This window comes from Lissotriton vulgaris, chromosome 8, assembly GCF_964263255.1.
Source record: "Lissotriton vulgaris chromosome 8, aLisVul1.2, whole genome shotgun sequence".
In the NCBI taxonomy this organism is placed as follows: Eukaryota; Metazoa; Chordata; class Amphibia; order Caudata; family Salamandridae; genus Lissotriton; species Lissotriton vulgaris.
In genome coordinates this window covers 1,305,004,303-1,305,024,589 of record NC_141696.1, presented here as the reverse complement: position 1 = coordinate 1,305,024,589, position 20,287 = coordinate 1,305,004,303, and the positions used below count along the sequence as shown (strand labels likewise).

Genomic DNA, 20,287 nt, shown 5'->3' with positions numbered 1-20,287 from the left:
CCTTTTCCCAGGGAAGAGATCTTATCTTATAATTTAACAGTCCCCGAAGTCTAAACAGTGAATAGGGCTTAAGAAGTGTGAACAGCTTGAGTAGAAGATAAATATTGTAAATGCGTGTAGTCAGGAAAAGATAAGTATCTGTAAACGGTAAATGCTTTGCAGCTTTAATGTAAGAAAAAAATGTTCCACCCACTAAAGCTTATTGGGATGAGTACTTTGACCTTGGGAACTAATCGGAGAAACCCCTTCTAACACATATTAAAAACAATAGATTTCTCAAGCACAGCCCAAGCGCTGTGCAGGCAAAACCTAAAAAAGCAACTGGGAAGAGGGCGTTCTGGTGGAAGAATGAGCTTCCCAATTTCCTCTTAGCAATCACTTATTGTAGTTTTCTTCGCTGGAGTCAATGTGGCCTGATCTTCTCTCTGTCCTTTAGTGTTCTTCTAGAAAACATGAGTGTGGCTGCAGTACTCTGGAAGATGATCTTCAATCAATAAGCATTTGTAGAGTGCAACACTGTCACCCCAGGGGGATTCTGGGCGCAGGAGTCTGAGGTCTCCATCGAAAAGGCAGGTCTTAAGGAAACAGTGGGAAGAGGGAAGAAACGAGCAGAAAAAGGCCAAACAGACGGCTTAAAAACAAGCAAGCAAAAAAGGCAAAACAAGCAGGAAAGGCATAACCGAGCAGAAGGAGGTAAAACAGAGGGCAGAAAACGAGCAGAAAAGTCAAACAGAGGTCAGAAAAACCAGCAAAAAAGGTCAAATAGAGGGGCGTGAGTCAATCTTGAATTGGCATCTCTTGTGCACGGGGAGCCAGTGGAGTGGAGGGGTGAAGTGGGTCCGTCTGAGGAGGTTGAGGATGAGTCTGGCCGCTGAGTTCTGAATGGTCTGCAGTCTCTTCAGGAGGTGTGTGGTAATTCCTGCGTTCAATGTGTTACTACAGTATAGCATCAGATTGTTACTCCACCATACAAACCTGTTTAAATTATAACAAACTAATGACCAAGCATTTCTTTTGAGTCCGAGGCTTTCCTAGGCCAGGCTGTAGTTGTTCAGCACAACCAACAAACGTGTAAATGTTTTGTAATGATTATCAAAATATGTAAACTGGTCTCAAATTGCTCCTTGTGGACATCCTGAACCCCCAACTTGATTTTACCTTTCAATGCTTAAACAAGCCCAGGCATAAATGCTAAGAAACGTAAACAAAACACAGCACAATATTCAAATCAGCAGCAAATCTTTATTGCAAAATGTAAAGTGAACATTTGCCACACGTGTGACTGACTGCAGATTGTTCGAGACCCCTTCAGATAGAGCAATAACTATCTGTTAGTGTCTGAAAGCCTTTCATGTATTAAGCTCATGTTTACAAAACTGTCATTGCGCTATAGTTCAGTATACTATGGAAACAGTCAAATGCTGTCACAACAGTGAAATACAAAAGTATAGTGACTAAGCAGAAAGCAGTATTGTTAACACATCCTTCAAACTGTGGTACAAAGTAAGTAGAAGGGCTGTCTGGGTTCATGACTAATGCCACCACCGAAACAATTTACAGGGTTTGCTGTTGGGTAGGAACTGAGGTTTCAATAACAAAAAGGCTATTTCAAAGTAACATGTATGTCTGTCGCAACAAACTTTTCAACCATTAACAGATAGTCCACAGTAATCAACAATAACTGATGGACAGTAACAAGCAAAAAAGCATTTGGTTATTTGCAGATTCACCAGCTTGAGAATTATTCTTACAATATTTATAATGTGCAAAATATCTGCATAACTGTACACATTTGCAAATTCACACTTATAAGTGCTTACAAATATTTACACATTTAAAAAAAGAGAAACTAAAATAAAGATTCTATTTACAAAACCGGTCATAGATATAGCATGATTTCCTGCTATAAAAGAAACAGCTAACAAAACGCAGCACTGTCCTTGCTGACTGTGGACTTCTTCCAATGTCTTATTCATCGTAGTGCAGAGACAATAAAAATTTATCCACGTCCATACCAGCTGGAAACGAATCCAGAAGCTTTTTCTTTTTCTGTTTCTGCAAGGAAGAATACTTCGAATTAAATCGGAACGCTTCCAAACCATTGCAAATAACAGCTTATCGTTGGAATACAAACTTTCTCTCAATGATTTTTGCTCAACAGGGTGAAATCGACTACCTGTTCCTAGATGAAGTCCGCCCGCACCCTTCTACCGAGTCTCTCACTTTTCCCCTACTCCCCTCTTCATGCCAAGCACTTTTTGATCTGACGTCTGAGACCGTCCATTTGGGAGAGATTCACAGAGGTTGCAGATTGTTCATGAGGCACTTAAATAACTCCCAGTGTCATCATTATCATAATCTTGAAAGCGTTCCCTAGTGATGGAATATAAATATGAATGATGGTTCGAATGAAATTAGCCTAACAAACCAAGACACAAGAAGAGCGAATCCAACCATCAGCGGTTCAGACTAATAGATAGTAGAGGTGTCCAAAGGCCACGTGTTGGCGCATCACTACAGTAGCATTGTTCCAACATTAAAAAGGCAAACCAAAAGCCTTTATGTTTAAGATGTCTTTGTACGCAACAAACTGCCACCAATTCTTTCTAACATGTTTTCTAGAAGTGTCAAGGTGACCTGCATATTTTAGTTTAAGCTACATGATGCAGAGCGAAATGAATACACAATACTTTTCGTAGTGACTCCTGAATTATTAATCCTGGGTCTCCCTTCGCTCACACTTGTGGTTGTCCAGCACGAGTTAGAACTACTGAAAACATTTGACAATGTACAAAGGGCAACGTGATGAAGCCTGGGATCTCAGCAGCGATGCCGGGATCTCAGGAGCGATGCCCGGATTTCAGCATCTCAAGCGCACGTGAACTGAATGAGGCGAGGAGAGTGTCCGAAGAGGGTGAGTGTGACATGGGTCCACTGCGCTGCCTCCATTCTGCCAAAACTACCACAAATGAGCAACACAAGCACCAAGGAGCTCTGTAGAGGTCCAGGCACACAGGATTGGAAGAGGCTACTTGCATATTCTGTAGTAGAGCATACTAAGAAAGGCATCGAAAACCTGGGATAGAAGAGATACCCTGTCCAAAAATGTACAGCTAATCACAACAACCAGATGCCTACAAATAATCAATCAGCATGCCATTTGTTTCCTAGTCACAATATACAACCAATTGAACATAGTGCGGATCATACTTAACGTACAAGTTACTTACCTTCAGTAACAATGTATCTGGAAGAGACTACTAGCCGCAGATTCCTTGATGTAGAATTATCCCCAAGCGTGAGACTGGATCCGGAAATTTTACTTTGCTACAGCATCTCTGCGCACCGGGGGCGAACCACGTGACTCTGCCCTGACGTCGTCTGCGGGCGTGCTGTCAGCGAGGTCACATAAGCCCCACCCCGGCTTGCTGACGTCAGTTTTCCTTCTTTTCTGCATGCAACGCGGATCAGGATCGTGTTCCTGACCTGCTTTCAGGCCTTCTTTTCACGCTATTGCGTTGAGTAACAGTGTGCGAATGCCATCGGGCTTAAAGACGTGTACTTCTTGTACGCGTCAGATGTCGGCGACGGACCCTCACCCTATTTGTATGTGGTGTTTTGGCGAGCACTATGATCCTATGGACTGCGACGCTTGCCAGTATCTGAAGCCGAAGTCCCGAAGGGAGCGCTGGATGAAACTACTTTCGGCCCACCTGTCAAGGTCTGTCTTGTCACTGCGTCCGTCCCCTGCCTCAGAAGGGTCCAGAAACTGCAGATTCAGAATACGGCATCGTCCTTCACTGAGGCCCCATGGGCGTCGCTCGCCCACCGGTAAGTCTTACAGCTTGTCACTGAGGCCTGGGTCCCATCCTGCAGAGGGCGCAAGTTCCCCATGGGACATCGCTCGTCGCCACCCTACCCGCCGTTTCCTGCCGTCGGGGCGACTAGGGCCCAAATAGAGGCCTACGCCACGGTTCCGCAGGCTTCCTTGGCCCCTCATCCTCTTCCAGAGACATTGCCATGTACGGGCCCTTCTGCGGAGTCGCCGGCGGTTTCGACCCCGGCGCCGACTAGTTTGGCTTCAGGTGTTTGGGGGTGTGTGTCGTCGAGGTGCTGTTCACCTCTTCCACCCACGGCGCCTCTGCCTCGCCGCAAATCCCCAAGGGGGCCCCTGTGGTGTCGCAGGAGGTCACCTGGACTCACGGTTCGTCCCAGAGTCCCCCTTGGTCTTCTGGGCAGGTGGCTGCCTTACCGGAGGACGAGCCAACGCCGTTACGGCGCCGGCGGCTTTCCTCTCCAGCCCTGGTGGCTCCTCCCCGGGTCCCTCTCGGCCCTCTACGCAGGCGGTTGCCTCGTCGGAGGTCGAGTCGGCGCCGTTCTTTAGCCCACCCAGCTCCGACCCTGCCCCATTCTCCTAGGACGCAAGTGGTGGTGGTCGTCATCTCAGCGCCCCCAGTAACCGCTCCAGTGTACCCGGCGGTGTACGCTGCAGATAGAATGCAAGTGCACATTTTGGGTCCAGACGGTGGCGCCTCTCCTCTTCCCTGGAAGGATGCTTAGGCGGAAAGAAGGTGGGCAAAGGGATGGTCTGCCCGATGTGGAAGGACAACCTTTTGGAAAAAAGAAGGACGGGTCCTTAGAACCACCTTGTCGGGATAAACTGAAAGGAGGTTTGGAAGAAAGAGCCTGGAGCTCACTCACTCTCTGGCAGAGGTGATAGCTACCAGTAAAGCCATCTTTAACCCCTTCCGTGCGGGGCGTATTTTCCGCCTGTGCTGACTCCGCATTGCGCGGGCGGAGTCATGACGGAACGGTTCCGTCATCAGCACAGCTCAGCCGATGCTGATGACGGAACCGTTCTGTCATCAGCACGGAAGGGGTTAGGCGAGAAGATGTAAGGGACAGTTATAAAGGGGCTCAAAAGGCGCTCACATTGAGTAGACAAGATTCAAGTCCCACCGAGGCATTATGAAAGGCACGGGAGAAAACGTGTGTCTAATGCCTTTGAGGAAACGGTTAACAACCGGGGACTTAAAAAGAGAAGGCTGATCAGGAAGGCTTAGAAAGGCAGATATGGCAGAAAGATAACCTTTGACTGCCCAAAGCAGAGCCCAGCAGAGCCAAGGACAGAAGAACCTCAGAAATAGGGGCAGAAAGGTGATCCACAGCCTCTGCTGTGCACCATGCCACAAATTTGTTCCATTGGCAGGCGTACACCGTTTTAGTGGCGGGACGCCTGGCTGTCAGAATGACATTACAGACCTAGGGAGGAAGGTTGAAAGCCGTTAACTGTCGCCGCTCAATCTCCACGCTATGAGGTGGAGGCTGGACAGGTTCGGGTGGAGGACCGTCCCCTGCTGCTGCGACAGAAGATCCTCCCGAAGAGGCAGACGGATTGGGGGATCGATGCTCCTACGGAGTAGCTCGGAATACCATACTCTTCAAGCCCAGTCCGGAGCCACAAGAATAATTTGGGCCTTGTCACGCCTGTTCTTCTTCAGCACTCTGGGCAGAAGTTGTATAGCCGGAAAGGCGTACAATAGACCGCAGCTCCACCCGAGACGAAAAGCGTCTCCGAGCGAGTGCCGCCTTGAAAATTCCAACGTGTAGAACTGATGACATTGCGCGTTCTCTTCGGTGGGGAATAGATCTAACCAAGGTTCTCCCCACTGCTGAAAGAGACCTTGCACCGCGTCAGAGTTCGGACGCCATTCGTGATCCATCAAGCACCGGCGGCTGAGTTCATCTGCGCGGGCGTTCAGAGAACCTGCCAGGTGTTGAACCACCAAGGTAATGCCTTGACGTTCCAGCCATGCCCAGAGGCGCAGAGCCTCCTGGCATAGGATCCAGGACCCCACCCCACCCTGTTTGTTGGAATACCACATGGCGGTGGAGTTGTCCATGAACACATGCACAACACTTCCGGGACAGAGGGAAGGAATGCCTTCAGTGCCAGTCGGATCATCCGAAGCCACAAAAGGTTGATATGGAGCCGGGACTCTGCCGAAGAACAGAGGCCTCTGATCTCCACCTCTCCTAAGTGGCTTCCCCATCCCAGGAGGGATACATCAGTCACCACTGTGTGCTCCGGTTGGGGAATGGAGAGGGATCTGCCATTGACCCAATCGCAATGCGTGAGCTACCACTGCAAGTGTCGGGCAGTGCCCTTCGAGATCTGGACATAGTGTGACAGTTTGCCCTGATGCTGCTCCCACTGGAATTTCACGTCCCACTGCAGAGCCGCAAATGCCACCTGGCATGTTGCACTAACAGGAGGCAGGAGGCCATCAGGCCCAGGTGCCGGAGGGTCATCCTGACTGAAATCCGGGATAGAAGCTGAAAGATCGGAATCATAGCCTGAATATCCTGGACTCGCTGCTAGGGAGGATAGACCCGAAACTGCTTTCGAGTCCAGAACCGCTCCGATGAAGGGGAGCATCTGAGAGGGACTCAGGTGAGAGTTCGGCACGTTGATGGAGAACCCCAGCAAATGCAGGAGGTCGGCCGTAGTATGAAGGTGGGCGCCTTCAACAACCAGTCGTCGAGGTAGGGAAAGACTGATACCCCTGACCTGCGATCACCGCCATAACTTTCGTGAACACCCAAGGGGTGCTAGTAAGGCTGAAGGGGAGCACGGTAAACTGAAAATGCTCCTGGCCTACCGTGAACTGCAGGTAACGCCGGTGGGCCGGCAGGACGGGGATGTGAAAATATGCGTCCTGCAAGTCAAACGCTACCATCCAGGGTCGAGGGCAGCCAAGACCTGAGCCAGAATCAGCATCTTGAACTTCTCCTTCCGGAGGAAGAGATTGAGGTCCCGGAAGTCCAAGATGGGGCGCAGGCCCCCCTGGTCCTTCTTGGGGACCAGAAAGTAGTGGGAATAACAACCACTCCCTACTTCCTGCCCAGGAACGCACTCAATGGCCCTTTTGCCAAGAGGGCCGTGACTTCCTGTTGGAGAAGAACCGAATGATCCCCCCGACATGTCGTGGCACCGAGGTGGCATGGCTGGAGGGGAGGACTGAAAGGGAAGGGAATAACCCTTGCAGATTATCTGCAGCACCCACCTGTCCAATGTAATTTCACGCCAGTGGTGGAGATGGTGGCGGACCCTGCCACCTACCGGAGTGGGGTGCTCCCTGAAGCTCGGAGTAGGAAGGCTTGGAGGCCGAAACAGTGGGGGTAGAGGTAGACTGACCCGCATGCTGGGTCCCGGCCCGCCCCTGCGGAAGCCACCGCCGCGCGAAGGCTGGCTCTGCACAGGCTTGGTAAAGGAGCGTGCCTGGGTGCCTCTCCCCTGTCCACGAAAGGAACGAAACCCAGGAGTGGTAGAGTTCTTTGTAGAAAGACCCAAGGACTTGGCCTTGGCCCTTGAGTCCTTAAAGCGATCCAGTGCATTGTCGGCCTTATCGCCAAAGAGGCAGGAGCCATCAAAGGGCATGTCCATGAGCGAGCCCTGGACATCGGACGAGAACCCAGTCGAACGCAACCAGGCATGGCGCCGCAACTCTACAGTCGTTGAAATTGCCCTGCACAACAAATCAACGGTGTCCAAACCACACCTGATGGCAAACTTAGCCGTATCATTACCTTCAGCAATCGCTTGGAAAAGGCCAGCCTGGACCTCCTCAGAACACGGAGGCAAGACCTGAGCAACAGAATCCCACACTGCGTGGGAGTAACGGCCCAACAAGAGGGCGGTGTTAACCGACAGCAGCCCTAAGCTGGCCAAGGAGAACAACCTCTTACTAAATTGTACCTGCCTTTTAGAATCCTTATCCGGCGTAGCCGTGGGAAAGGTACTCTGCGACGTCAAGGGCTGAATGACCAGGCTCTCAGGCGTAGGTTGAGTGGTCAGGAAGGCGGGATCACCAGGCGCCGGGCGGTGACGCCTGGCGACGTTTTTATCCACCGTTGCCCCCTTGGCTGATCTCAAACAAGTCCCCAAGAGGACTTTGGTAAAGCCTCATTGGAAGGAAGCAGTGGCTCCGACGATGCAGACGCGGCCTGGAGCACCTCAGTAAGGAGGTTGATTTTGAGGGCCACTGTAGGGAGGTTGAGAGCCTCCGCAGCCCGACAGAGCACCATGGTGTAGGAAGCACCCTCTTCCATAGTAGGCGGAGGAGAGGCCAATTCTGGGTCAGAAGAGACAGAGGTTGCCTGCGTCTTCCAGGTCGTCCACCCATCTTGCTCGGAATCACATTGCTGGGCCAGCGGATCCTCGGACCCGTCCCAGTCATCGTCCGCCTCTGGCGTAGAGGGAGCAGGTTGCGGAGGCAGAGCCGGAAAAGGGATGAACGGCGCCGGCCGGAGCCGCTTCCCAATGCGGTCCTGGAACCGGGGCAGAGGTGGGATAAACGGCACCCAGTGCGGCACCGGGGGTGGAGCAGAGGACGGCTGCACCCCGTGGCGCTGGACCCAGCGGCGCAGGATCCTGTGGCGCCGGAGCTGCCGGGCCAACAGGATCTGGACACCGGACCGCGAGGCCTGAAGGCGCATCAGTGGGAGCCCGAGGCCTAAAAAGACGGTCCATGGCAGCAAGAAACTCTTGCATCTGTTCGGGAGTCGCCGACGGACCCGGGTATTTCGGGTAGGCCGCGGGACACCCAGGCTTCAGAGGAGACACAGGGGCAGAACCCCTATCTCCCTCGTCCACCTCCGAGTAGCGACGGGGGGATGTCGGAGAACGAACACGCTTCGACTTCATTTTATGGCGTCGCTTACCGGAATCCGAAGGCGAAGACTTGGAGCCCGAGGAGCGACGGTTCTGGTCCTGCAAGTGGTCGCGGGAACAGCCCCTGGACCCAGAGTGGCGGTGTGACGAATGCCGAACTTAAAAAATTTCCTACGCCGCTCCCGCAAGGCTTTCAGGGCCATGGCTCGACAGTCCCAGCAGATCTGGGAGTCGTAACCCATCTCCAGGTAGTAGAGGCACACATCGTGGGGGTCCGCCACCAACGGCAGCATGTCCCACAAGACTTAAAGCCGGGTATCCCTACGTGCACCAGGAGAAAAAAGGGGAGAGACAAAAGTCTCAAAAGAGTAGTAAAAAAGTGACTAAGGTATGTGCTCAATCGGAATCTGCGCTTGCTGGCACGGAAAAAGAAAGAACTGACGTCAGCGTGCATGGGTGGCGCCTAAGTACTCTTCGTGACGTCATCTCGGCGCTGACGATGCCAGTGACGGACGCGGAGCCGCAGGACGCACAGGGGTACGGCTAAGCAAACTTTCTGGATCCAGTCTGACGCCTGGGGATATTCCTTGGTAAGGAATCTATCACTAATGTGTCTCTCCCAGATGTATAATGCGATAAAATCCCACAAGTTAGAACGAGAAAACCACTACACCACTTGCAACAAGAAGGCTCTTTCCTATAGAAATGTACCAGAGTGGATGGTTTGAGAAGCCCTGAAGTTCCATATGCCACATCGTTCTTATCCACTCCATTGAATGAGGATCATAAAGGGCATCTTCAGCATCTGTGGCACCACCAGTATGAGCAGCACAGCAGGAAAAACTAACCAGAGTAGAAAATACTTTTGACTATCACTGTATAATTTAGGATGAAAAATGTCTCCTATTGAAAATTACTGTGCATGTTTCTTGCTGGTGCAAATGTCCACAGGCAGAATTACCCATTATCAGAAAACATTCCACCCATAGTTGATATTAGAGAGCGATCAACTCCTGAGAAATCTTGGAGTTTTCTGCTAAAATACCCCCATTACATTTCATATATTCAAGTATCTGACTGCACTTTATTTTTAAACATGTGCTGCATTTAGTACTGATTACATATGCACAATATGTAACCTTTCCTTTATTATAGCTTGATATATTAATTATTTATATATATGTATAAATGGGATTTATAATGCATGCCTAATTAAGTGAATGCACAACAGAATTCATATTCTAATTCAAGCATTTCATATCATTGTTCAAGAGGTCTGATATTTTCAAAATAATCTGAATACTTTACTCACGCCTGCGATAGACATGTATTAGGCGGAGAGGCACTTCAGCTTTCTGGGAGGTTCATAAAAGCTGTGCTACAGACATTCCTAGTGAAAGTCACTGGCTCTTCCGAGTCAGTAGGTCCTTATCAGTTCAGGAACGCCCAGAGACAGAGACAGAGAGAGACAGAGACAGAGAGAGACAGAGAGAGACAGAGAGAGACAGAGAGACAGAGAGACAGAGAGACAGAGAGACAGAGAGACAGAGAGAGAGACAGAGAGACAGAGAGAGAGACAGAGAGAGAGAGAGAGAGAGGGAGAGAGAGAGAGAGAGAGAGAGAGAGAGAGAGAGAGAGAGAGAGAGACCTCCTCCAAGGGCAGATGTTAACCAACAACAATTCTGTTGTTCGGCTAAGTTAGGTGGCCTAGAGGACATCTACAAAACTCAGTAAGGCAGTTTTGGTGCTAAGAAAGTTTAGCTACGGGCTAGAAGAGAGGGGCTGGTCGACAGAGACTGAATTCACCCTTCAGTTCAATTAATTATTAAAATACCACCACAATGTTGCAATTATTTTTAATATATTATTTATTAATGGCTTTGATAGCCACGTCGTGTTTATATTTTTAGTTAGATTGATTCATCTAAGGGCATTCATTTAAATTAATCGCAGTTGCCAATCTGATGCTCAATTAAAAGAAGAGAAATGGGAGCCTCATGTCACTTATAGAGGAGTGATTTGTGATGTAGATCCTCCAACATGTGCATTACAATGCAGTGTCCATTACACGGATAATCGACTATAGACCTTGCAGTGCAGCAGGTTATCCTAAACTGATTATGGTTTGCAGAATCGGAGTAAATAATGGAGAGAAAGCATTGCCAACGCAGCTTTTGATACTAGAAAAAGTACAGATGAGGCTCTAAAATCACAAAATAAAATACTGCCCACAGGTGTTGAGGTGTAAGAGTAGAACTAATTATCTGATGTAGAATCTCACTATGCTTGTTTGAAAAAATACATGCATCGAACAAGGTAACACGTCCAAGATTTTGGAGAGAAGCCAATTGAGTCAAGAAGGAAACCCCTCTTCTGTAGATGGGAGTCTGCCGTAACGAGGCAACCACCTTTATGAGCAGCTAATCTTTCTAGCACATGTGTATGGAGAAGTTGTCATCGAAAGACCGGGCTTAAATCTTCGTTTACACTCGGGGGTCAGCAACGATAGGCCTAAAGCTAGCACAGTACACATGATGTAAACATAGGAAATGGTAACATAGTAACCATAAAAACAGTAAACATAGTAAGCAATAAGCTGGAGGATGTGCTGGTACCTCTTAAGCTTTGGAATATGATACAAAACATAGGTTAGAGGACCAGAAAGACAATAATTTTTTCATTCAATCAGGCATGCATGTTCTACGCTAGTGCCCTCCTTGCTTTTTCATAAATAGTTATAGTGTTAAATGACTGTCTATAGATATCTCATTCTTGGAAAATAAGCATTAGGTATCTCAGCCATTTCCTTCCTCGGATGTTCATACGATTTGTCCTATTTTCGTTTATATATCGCTTCATACTGCACTTCTGTTGATTCTAAGTGCTGTAACAGGTATTACTATTACCCAATTTTATTGTACTCAATTTAGCGACCTCAGGAAGATGAGTTGCTAAATTGGTGTTACCATATTCACAGCTGTGACCTGCAGATCCCAACAGATGTCCGCAGCAAATGTTAACTCAATGCGCTATTTTACCAGCTATTATACTTCTCATATCAAAAGGAACTCCTGTAGAACCTGCCCTTAATGCTCTTCCACTACTGGACAGTGTACCAAGATTAGAATCCGTTGGCGCCTAGGTCTCACACATGATCTCACAGGATGATATATTGGATTTTATTTTAGTCCAGAACTGCCAGTTGCCTGAAATCAACCTGATGCAACAACGCTGGCTGTATCGGCTTTCCTCGCTGTCTGGCAGGGTCAGTTGGGACCTTTCACACGGTCATAAGGAAGGAGGCTCTGAGTCAGTTGCATAACATTGAATACAGCCTATTAAGAATCTATTGACTGTTCTAGACCCAAAGGGATCTCGAAGAATAGGACGGGCAAGTAGATTCCCCCCTACTGTTGCTTCCAACAAAGGGTTCTGTTTTTCTTTCTATTAAAAGTATTAAAAGCTTCAGAATGTCAGTGGGATGGATTTTCCTAGCTCATATGTTAGGAGTCTGGTGAGCTTTTGTCGTTTGTATTGATCAATGCTGCCCATATACCCACTCGCTTTCAGAAACATTATGTCAGAAAAACAAAGAAAACCTAACTTCAGGAAAATAAAATAGAAGGCAACAATGGCCGACACCCACTCTTCAGAAATTATGTTTTGAAGTCATTTTAATGCTAAAGATGCAGGATTGTGTTCAGGTATCCATAACTGGGGTGACATGACGAGGGAATCTTCCATGCACCTCACATTGCAGTACCTACATGTTATGGGAATGGGTTGACATCTCACGAGATGGTTCACAGACGCCCTTCGCCAACACACAGCAGTAACTCTCATACTCCTGAGGCAGCGCTGGGAGGAGGACCTGGCCCGTCCCTATACAGATAAAGTGTGGGTCTCCATGCTGCAGAGTCCGACACACGTCCCTCAGAATGCCCGCTTCGGCCTCATTCAATACTACATAACCCAACAAGCCTATCTCACGCCCGCAAAAATTAACAGGTACTATAAATTAACACTGTCCCAGATGCCATTCACTAGATCGACCTCTTCCACTTGTTTGGTCATGTCCTCATCTTCCCACTTACTGGAAACACTTAACGCCCAACTGACTGCCTGCATGGGCAGCACGCACCTGCACACGAGCGAGGTATGCATCTTAGGACTCATTCGCAGAAATAAGAAGCAAAGGGTCACATCCCGATTTCTTGATCAGGCGATGGAAATCACCTGAATCACCCCCATTACTGGCATGGAAGCAATCGCTGCTAGTGTGGCACAGGCCAAAAGTGTCACACTACACAAGGAAGACACTCTGGGGCTGCGTAAGATAAATATAGTTGCCAATTGGGACACTGTATTACAAGACTTCAGACTAGACAAGTACTCAAACTCTGAGTACACTGATCTGAAGCCGGGAACAAGTGGCATACACACGGTAATCTAGTTTGCTGCTATACACTACATTGCAGAGATAGCAGCGCTGTAATAGCCCCCACCTGTAGCAAATATCAGCTGCGGTCATTAATGAGTTATATGTACCTTAATATATTTTTGGGGGATTGGAAGGAAGCAGGGGAAACCCAAGTTGGACCGTTTTGTATTTCTCTTCCACATTGTTATCTACTTTTCTTTCCTTCCTTCACTAATGTGATGTACTGCAGAGACAATGGCCTAGTGATGGGCCCTCTCCCATGTTCTCATCCCATGTTATCAGCTCCACAGGTAGAAGCAAACGAGGACTTAGTAACATTTTCGCTTGACACCTGAATGTGATCTTATGCTAATATATTAACATATGTACTTCTCCTCTTTGCGGTGAATGCGGACTTCTTATGTTGTCTTCTTGTATGTCACATGTAACAATATTATTGAACTATAGTTGATGTCTCAAATTCTGAGCTGTAAGCTTCCTAAATATAAACCTGTTTCTTCAACAAAATCAATAAAAACAGATTTAAACAAAACAATTGTGTTGAAATATCATTCCAAATGGAGGGGAAAAATGTCAGACCTTGCAACACATGCTTGGACAGTACAACTTCTGAAATACTAAAAGAAGCTTTGCGAAACTTCCCATCTTTACGCAATCAAAAGCTATGCATAATCACCAAAGATGCTCTCCCGGGGATGATTCGCTTGCACTCTACAAATCCACAAGTAAAGTATGCTCAGAACATGCAGAGCAAATGCAGCTTTAATTAGGGGTGGGGGTAAACTCCGCTCCTTTGGTAGAGTTTGTGGAGTTTGGCCTACTCCACTTGGACCGTGGAGTTTGGCAAAAACTCTGCCAACCGCAACGTGGTGGACTTTTTTCAAGCACGTCCTCAAAATACTTTATTTGGCATAAAACAATACCATAAAAAGTACAATATTAAAAAAGAACATCTTGGACATTTTAAAACCATGCTAAAAATCTATATACAAACAATTCAAGAAATATGACTGGTTCATCACAAGGGTCATCTCAAAGGGCTGGCATAAAGTGTCCTAGGTTAGAGTGGTTCATCAAGAAGTTTAATTACATGTTGCATTAAGAAATGACAAGATCAAAACACAAATGGATAATTCATGTGTACCAGAGGAATACCCTCCCATTCCCTAAATAACGGGTATTAAAAACAGAAACGTTTATCCCTTGCCTCTGCTAGTTCTGCATTTCACAGCCAGTCTTAAGAAATTTACTGTATAAAAAAGTGTAAGGGGCTCTGCAGACAATTTCAGAAACAGTAGGGCCACCTTTGACTGTTTAAACCTGGCATTCTTTAAAATACCTTTTAAAAATAATCTCCTAGGGTAAGTATAGAAAGGGCATAATAAAACAAAGTGAAGCGTTTCCTGCGGAGACCGTCGGTCGCAGCCGCATGGACCCTTCATCTCTGGTTGCGTTGTGTACCCTGCAGGAACTGCCAAAATATGGTGGAGCAAGTTTAGCCTGAAGCGGGTCATGAGAAATCTATCCTGGGAGTTGTGAATTTGGGACAGATACGGTTCCATGCCCAGACACGACTTGGTTAGTTGGTGAATTCTCACCGATAGCTTGGTCAGCTCCCCGTCTTCCCTTTTTGCTGCTGCTCTATTTAAAAATTCTGTCTTAATGGGGCCCTTGTCCCGGGGTAACAGTTTTGTTGGATGGATAAAATATTCAACATGGCCCAAGGTCGTCAGATTTTCCCTGATGTATTTGAACCAGGGAATATTACAATCCCGGTCCCGGGCTATGCAGTCGGATATTATCTGCTTGCTTAACCCCCTCGATGCTGATGACGAGCTCAGCTCGTCATCAGCCACGGGTGACGTGTGCGGATGACGAGCTGAGCTCGTCATGTATCGCGGTAATTTTAAAAATGCCGCACAGCGCAAAAATCACCGCAGCAGCGATGCGGTTAATGCGGCCTCCGGATTTGTCCATATTTTAATCCAGCATGTAAAGGGTTTCCATTGCAACCTGTCACTGATATGAACAAGGCCCAATTCCTTGTGAGCAATGTAGGAAGATGTACTCTGTGGAACTTTCAGTACCCGTCTCAGATATTTATTTTCTTCTATTTGAAGCTTTTGTGGGTCGATAAAGCCCCAAACCTCGCTGCCATACAAGACTTTAGCACAACTTACAGAGCTATACAAGTTCAATATTTGCTCCGGGGACCAACAGCCTAGCCTTTTTGCGAAATTCAGAATTGCCCCGGTGGAGCTAATTAATGTATTACATTTCTCGTCTGCAAGAGCTTTAAAACGAAGGCGGCTGTCAAATAGGATACCCAGGTATGAAAATGCCTTGACTTTTTCCAGTCTATGAGTGCCTATTGTGTAATTAGTTTTCCTGGTTGGTAATTTTCCCATCTACATGATGTATGATTTGGTGAGGTTCGGTGACAGATCTAGACTATCCATAAAACGGATGAAGCCGTCTATAAAGCACTGGAGTCCTCGCGCAGTGCGAGCCAGAAGCACCGCGTCGTCCGCTTACAGCAACACGGGAATCCGTCTCCTTCCTATCTGTGGACAGTCCACCCCTAAAGCTACCAGCGCCTGAGCTAGACCATTTATAGGAAGGGAGCCAGGATGCAGCCCTGCCTCACTCTCCTTGAACATGGAATGGGGTCGGTGGTATTTCCCTCCTCGTCATATCTGACCTGGGCAGAGGTGTTCTGGTGCAATGCTCTTAGTATTTTTACCAGTCCTGGATCGACTCCCATAGCCCCCAATAGATCCCACAGTTTCTTCCGATTTACTCGATCAAATGCTGCCGTCAGATCCATGAAAGCCAAGTACACTGTTCCCTCACTAGCCACAGTGTACTTGGCTACCAGGAGATATAAATTGAGACATTGATCTGAGGTAGAGCGACCATACCTGAACCCATTCTGGGTATCAGTAATAATATCGTGTTCTTCCGCCCAGTCCATTAATCGGTTGAAGAACGGCCCTTCCTAAAACTTTCATAGTCACATCAATGAGTGAAATGGGCCGGTAACATTGTGGGCTATTTCTATTACCTTTTTTAAATATGGGAACTATTGTGGCCGTAGACCAGGACGTTGGTATCCTTGTCTCCACTGCTGCGTTTATTACCCTGGTTAGTATGGGCGCCCAGAGGGCGCCCAGAGTTCCTTCTGGCTCGAGAGGCGGTCTGGGGGGATCCCGTCATGGCCCGGAGCCTTATTTCGTGTCAGCCCCTCAATCCCCGCCTTTATCTCTCCCAGGGAAAAGATTATCTGAGATGGACTCACGTTTTCTGCTTCTACTGGGATCAGATCAGCTGTACTGCCATAATTGTAGAGGCCCTGGTAGTGCTCGAGCCAGGTTTCTGGCAAAATGTGACATGCCAGCTTAGGTTTATTTAAATCCTGGAAACACGGGTTATTAATAACTTTCCAGAAAGCGGTCGAGTCCTTTGACTCTGCCGCTTCTCTCAGGTTCTCCCAGGCCTGCTTCTGCAATGCGATCTTACGGCATTTCAGTGTCTTTTTGTACCTCGCCCTACAGCTTGACACCTTCATCCTATCTTTGGGTACGGATTTCAGGGCTGACTTAAATACCCTCAGAGCGAGGGAGCATTCATGATCAAACCACCTGGGAGTGTTAGGATCCTTGTTGGTCTTTCTGCTCCTAAGCAGGCCGTCAATTTGATGGCCTTATTACAAAGAACATAGGTCCTAAGGAGTTGCAATATAGACAAAAAATGGCAATATAGACCACAATAAGTACTATATTTACCTCCAAACCCAGCCGGGCAAGGAGTATTTTATTTTCAGAAATAACAGAAGATGAATTGACCTAGAGGGGGTCAAATAAGGACATTTAGATAGTGCACAATCCTGTACCTATCCCAAGAACATAGAAAAACCATAGATTGAGAGAAGGGGTAAGTGGAAAGAAAAAGGTTTTACAGGCAAGTAGAGATTTCTTTGGAGCCAGAGAGTGGCTTGCGAATTAAATGAAAAATTCCGCAAATCTCAATCAACAGTGTATACAACTTAATATGTACAATGATTTACATGTCACACTGTTTTTAAAGCGTCAACGTTTCGATCCCTATTGCTCCTAATGAAACTGGATCATCATCAGGACTGTTTTAAATCACTGCCTGTTTACAATACGAACGCCTGTGAGAGTGAAGAAGGGAGAAAAAATGAAGAAACAACATAAGGCATCCGCCTGAATTCATAAAGTTAAAGAGCATTCAGCAAGGTTTATGTATAAATTATAATTTAAAATAAAGGCCACTTTTGGCTGCCTCTCATGGTGAATTATCTGAGATGAGGGTGAGTTGTGAGTCATCCCGTGGTTTTTTATATACATGCGTGCATTTTTGTTTAGCACAGTGAAAAACGGCGCGGTGACTTGGTGATCAGGTGGTCATTCATTTCTTGGTTTTGTTCAGTAGTGCATAATAGGGTGGGTGGTGACATCTCTGGTTCGAGGTAAGCGAAGAATGACTTTAGAGTGCTCGTGACGGTGGACAAACAGTGAACTCCAATTTGGATCGCCTAATTGTGATCCTGATTGCCAGGCGAAGTTTTGGGAGGATTGCAGTGGACGTGGGTGAAGTGGGGTGGTGGTGAACGTGGATGAGAAAAGCACTGACCTACCAAGTCCTTAGGAGGCTTGGTTTGGCGTGGGACTGCCTATGGGCAGTTGCCGGTCTGTAATTAAGGGGGGTAGCTCTAATCATGCAATTGAAGTTAGAGCCGGGGATAATTACCTTCACGGGTCCTGGATCGGGGTCGTGAGGGTACAATTGTTCCTTGTAGGAGGGTTTGTTTACTCCATTTCTGTTAGGGCTCTGAGAGCGGGGTGCTGTATGGTAAAAAAGTGTTTTTACCATCAGGAACGGGCACTTCATGGTCTGGGTTGGCGTGACTGATAGGTGAGGATGGACGCTTACCTTGCTTCAATTGGAAGCAGCGGCGGGTGGGAGACAGGTACACAAGGGTCTTCTCCCTTTTGGTTAGCGGAGTGGAATAACTCCTTTGATTTGGTCCGCAAGCTCGATGCTAAATGGTAAAAATGACATTTAGAGTGGCCCTTTCATAGTTGGAGTGAAGGAGTCCGGGGGGATGTGGAAACAAGCTTACCTCACTTCTCAATGGAAGCGGCAGTTGGTGGGAGGAAGAAACACGATGGTCTTCTCCCTCTTCGATGGCAGCGCAAATCCGCTGTGCAAGTGTGCCTCGTTTGGTTGGCCATTTAAGGCCGGTGAGGTGCTAAAACTAAGGGAGGACTAGGCACAGCTTCCTTATGTTTGGCGGCCATGATGGAGATTGAGAAGTGAGGTAAGCTTGTTTCCACATCCCCCCGGACTCCTTCACTCCAACTATGAAAGGGCTTTCTCTCAGTTGCCTGGGTAATAGATACTTTAACTACTGCCCGCCTCTAGGGGTAACCCAACCGCGTTGGTAATCTATGACGTTAGAGTAGGGGGGGCCATAGGGGGTCCGAGTTAATCTCCTAGCGGTCTGTGTTGGAGGGGCTCTTGTATCTGTATTACGGTTTCTAAAGGGTGGATAAAAGAACCCCAACGGTAAGGCCCTGATCTCTCCTTCCCCACTCTTAATATCTGAGGCGTCCCAGAACAGACGGTCAGCAACATCAAATTTGTTCAAATTAACAATAACGCAATCCCCTTTTAGATCTTTCTGTGAGTTACCCAACTATCCGACCCGTCTGGCCATGATAATACTAGAGGAGATTTCCTTATCTCCGGAGCAGTTAGTATCACACCATTTTTTGTGACTGCTATCAAGGTTTCTGTGTACTCTACCTCTCCTACAAGTATTGCGACCAGCGGGGCCGACTCAGGAGGAAGGTTAATAATGGGTTGAGTGAGTGTTTTTCTTTCATTCTGTAGTTCCATAGAGTTCAAGTGACCCCCTACATGAACAGGGGAATTTTGGCCATTACAATTTCTATCAGAGCTCCTCTGTAGCTTCCCTTCCCCATTATACTCATGGGAACCTTTTAGTCTAGTGGGCCCAGGTGCAGGATTAATTTCTATTGGAGAGTCTGGAGGCAGACTCCAGTTTCCCTCCTTAACTGGAATATCCGTGCATCTTTTGGAATTTGCCAGCTGAGGGACATGTTTCAAACCCGGAACACTATTAGGCAAAGCTATGATGGAATTCAAACGTTCACATTTTTCCAGGATGCCTGCTACACAGATATTCATAGTGTCAATAATGTCTTTGGCAATACTGGTTAACACAGTCTCCAGTCGCGAGGTGAAAATATCCTCCACCATATCCGCACCGTTTCCTCCATCAGCTTAATCGTGACAGGCCCTTGTTTTGCAGGGGTGTCCTTAGTAGCTCTGTCCCTCTTATATGTCTTCTTTGCCACTCTCTTGGACTTATTTAACTGTCCCCTAGAACCTGAGGCCTGATTGGGGGAATTTCGTAGTGGCTCTGGTTCATCCACCTTAGTGTCAGCGTGTTTTGACCTGGGGCTATCCGGTAGAGGCTCAATTATTATCAGAGGCTTCAAAGGGACTTGATTTATCATAGTCGTGTTCATAGAGGAAGTCCCTGTTGTCAGTACATTTTCTGAGTCAAGCCCCAGTTCTCTTTCGGCATTTGCTATTTCAGTGGTCAATGCCTGTACAGCAGATGCTAAATAAGAAATATACTGGCCGATTTTCTAGGGACCCCCCCCTCGATCTACAGTAGACTGATGTTTCCGCTTACCCATACTGTGGGATGTGCTGGTGAACCAGCCGCCTGTGCGATATGGGTTGCGTGAACTAGGGTACTTGTACTATTGCTGGAATTTGGTTTAGGTTGACCTTGGGAAATCCCTATGTTTGGAGATTTACACCTTGCTATAGATCCCATGGATGATCGCTTATGATCTACGTTAGTGTCTAGCGATAGTCTCTTTTCTGTGAGCTGGATTTCATGAATTAACAGCAACTCCGCTCTTGTGAGAAAGGCGTCAAGAGTCCCCTTTACCCCACCCCCTACCGCAGCAGGTATCGCCTTTCGCTTACTCATACTGGTGGATATTAAAAAACTAAAATCATAGATATACTTTATGACACTCTGTGGTGGTGAACTGAAATCTGGGGCGGAATCAACCAGGACAATGCCTCAAAAACAACTGCTATTC

The 20,287-nt window shown here is 47.4% G+C and overlaps 1 protein-coding gene across 4 annotated transcripts in view; it reads right to left on the bottom strand.

The window, feature by feature from the left end:
• Positions 1-1,222: 1,222 nt before the first annotated feature.
• NPAT (nuclear protein, coactivator of histone transcription) overlaps positions 1,223-20,287 on the bottom strand; it is a 309,386-nt gene continuing 290,321 nt past the window's right edge. For all 4 annotated transcript variants that reach the window (XM_086935232.1, XM_086935233.1, XM_086935235.1 and 1 more), the window contains one exon: positions 1,223-2,055. In XM_086935232.1, coding sequence (XP_086791358.1) covers positions 1,969-2,055 — 87 coding nt within the window. In that variant the 3' untranslated portion in view covers positions 1,223-1,968. The remainder of the gene's footprint in view (positions 2,056-20,287) is intronic.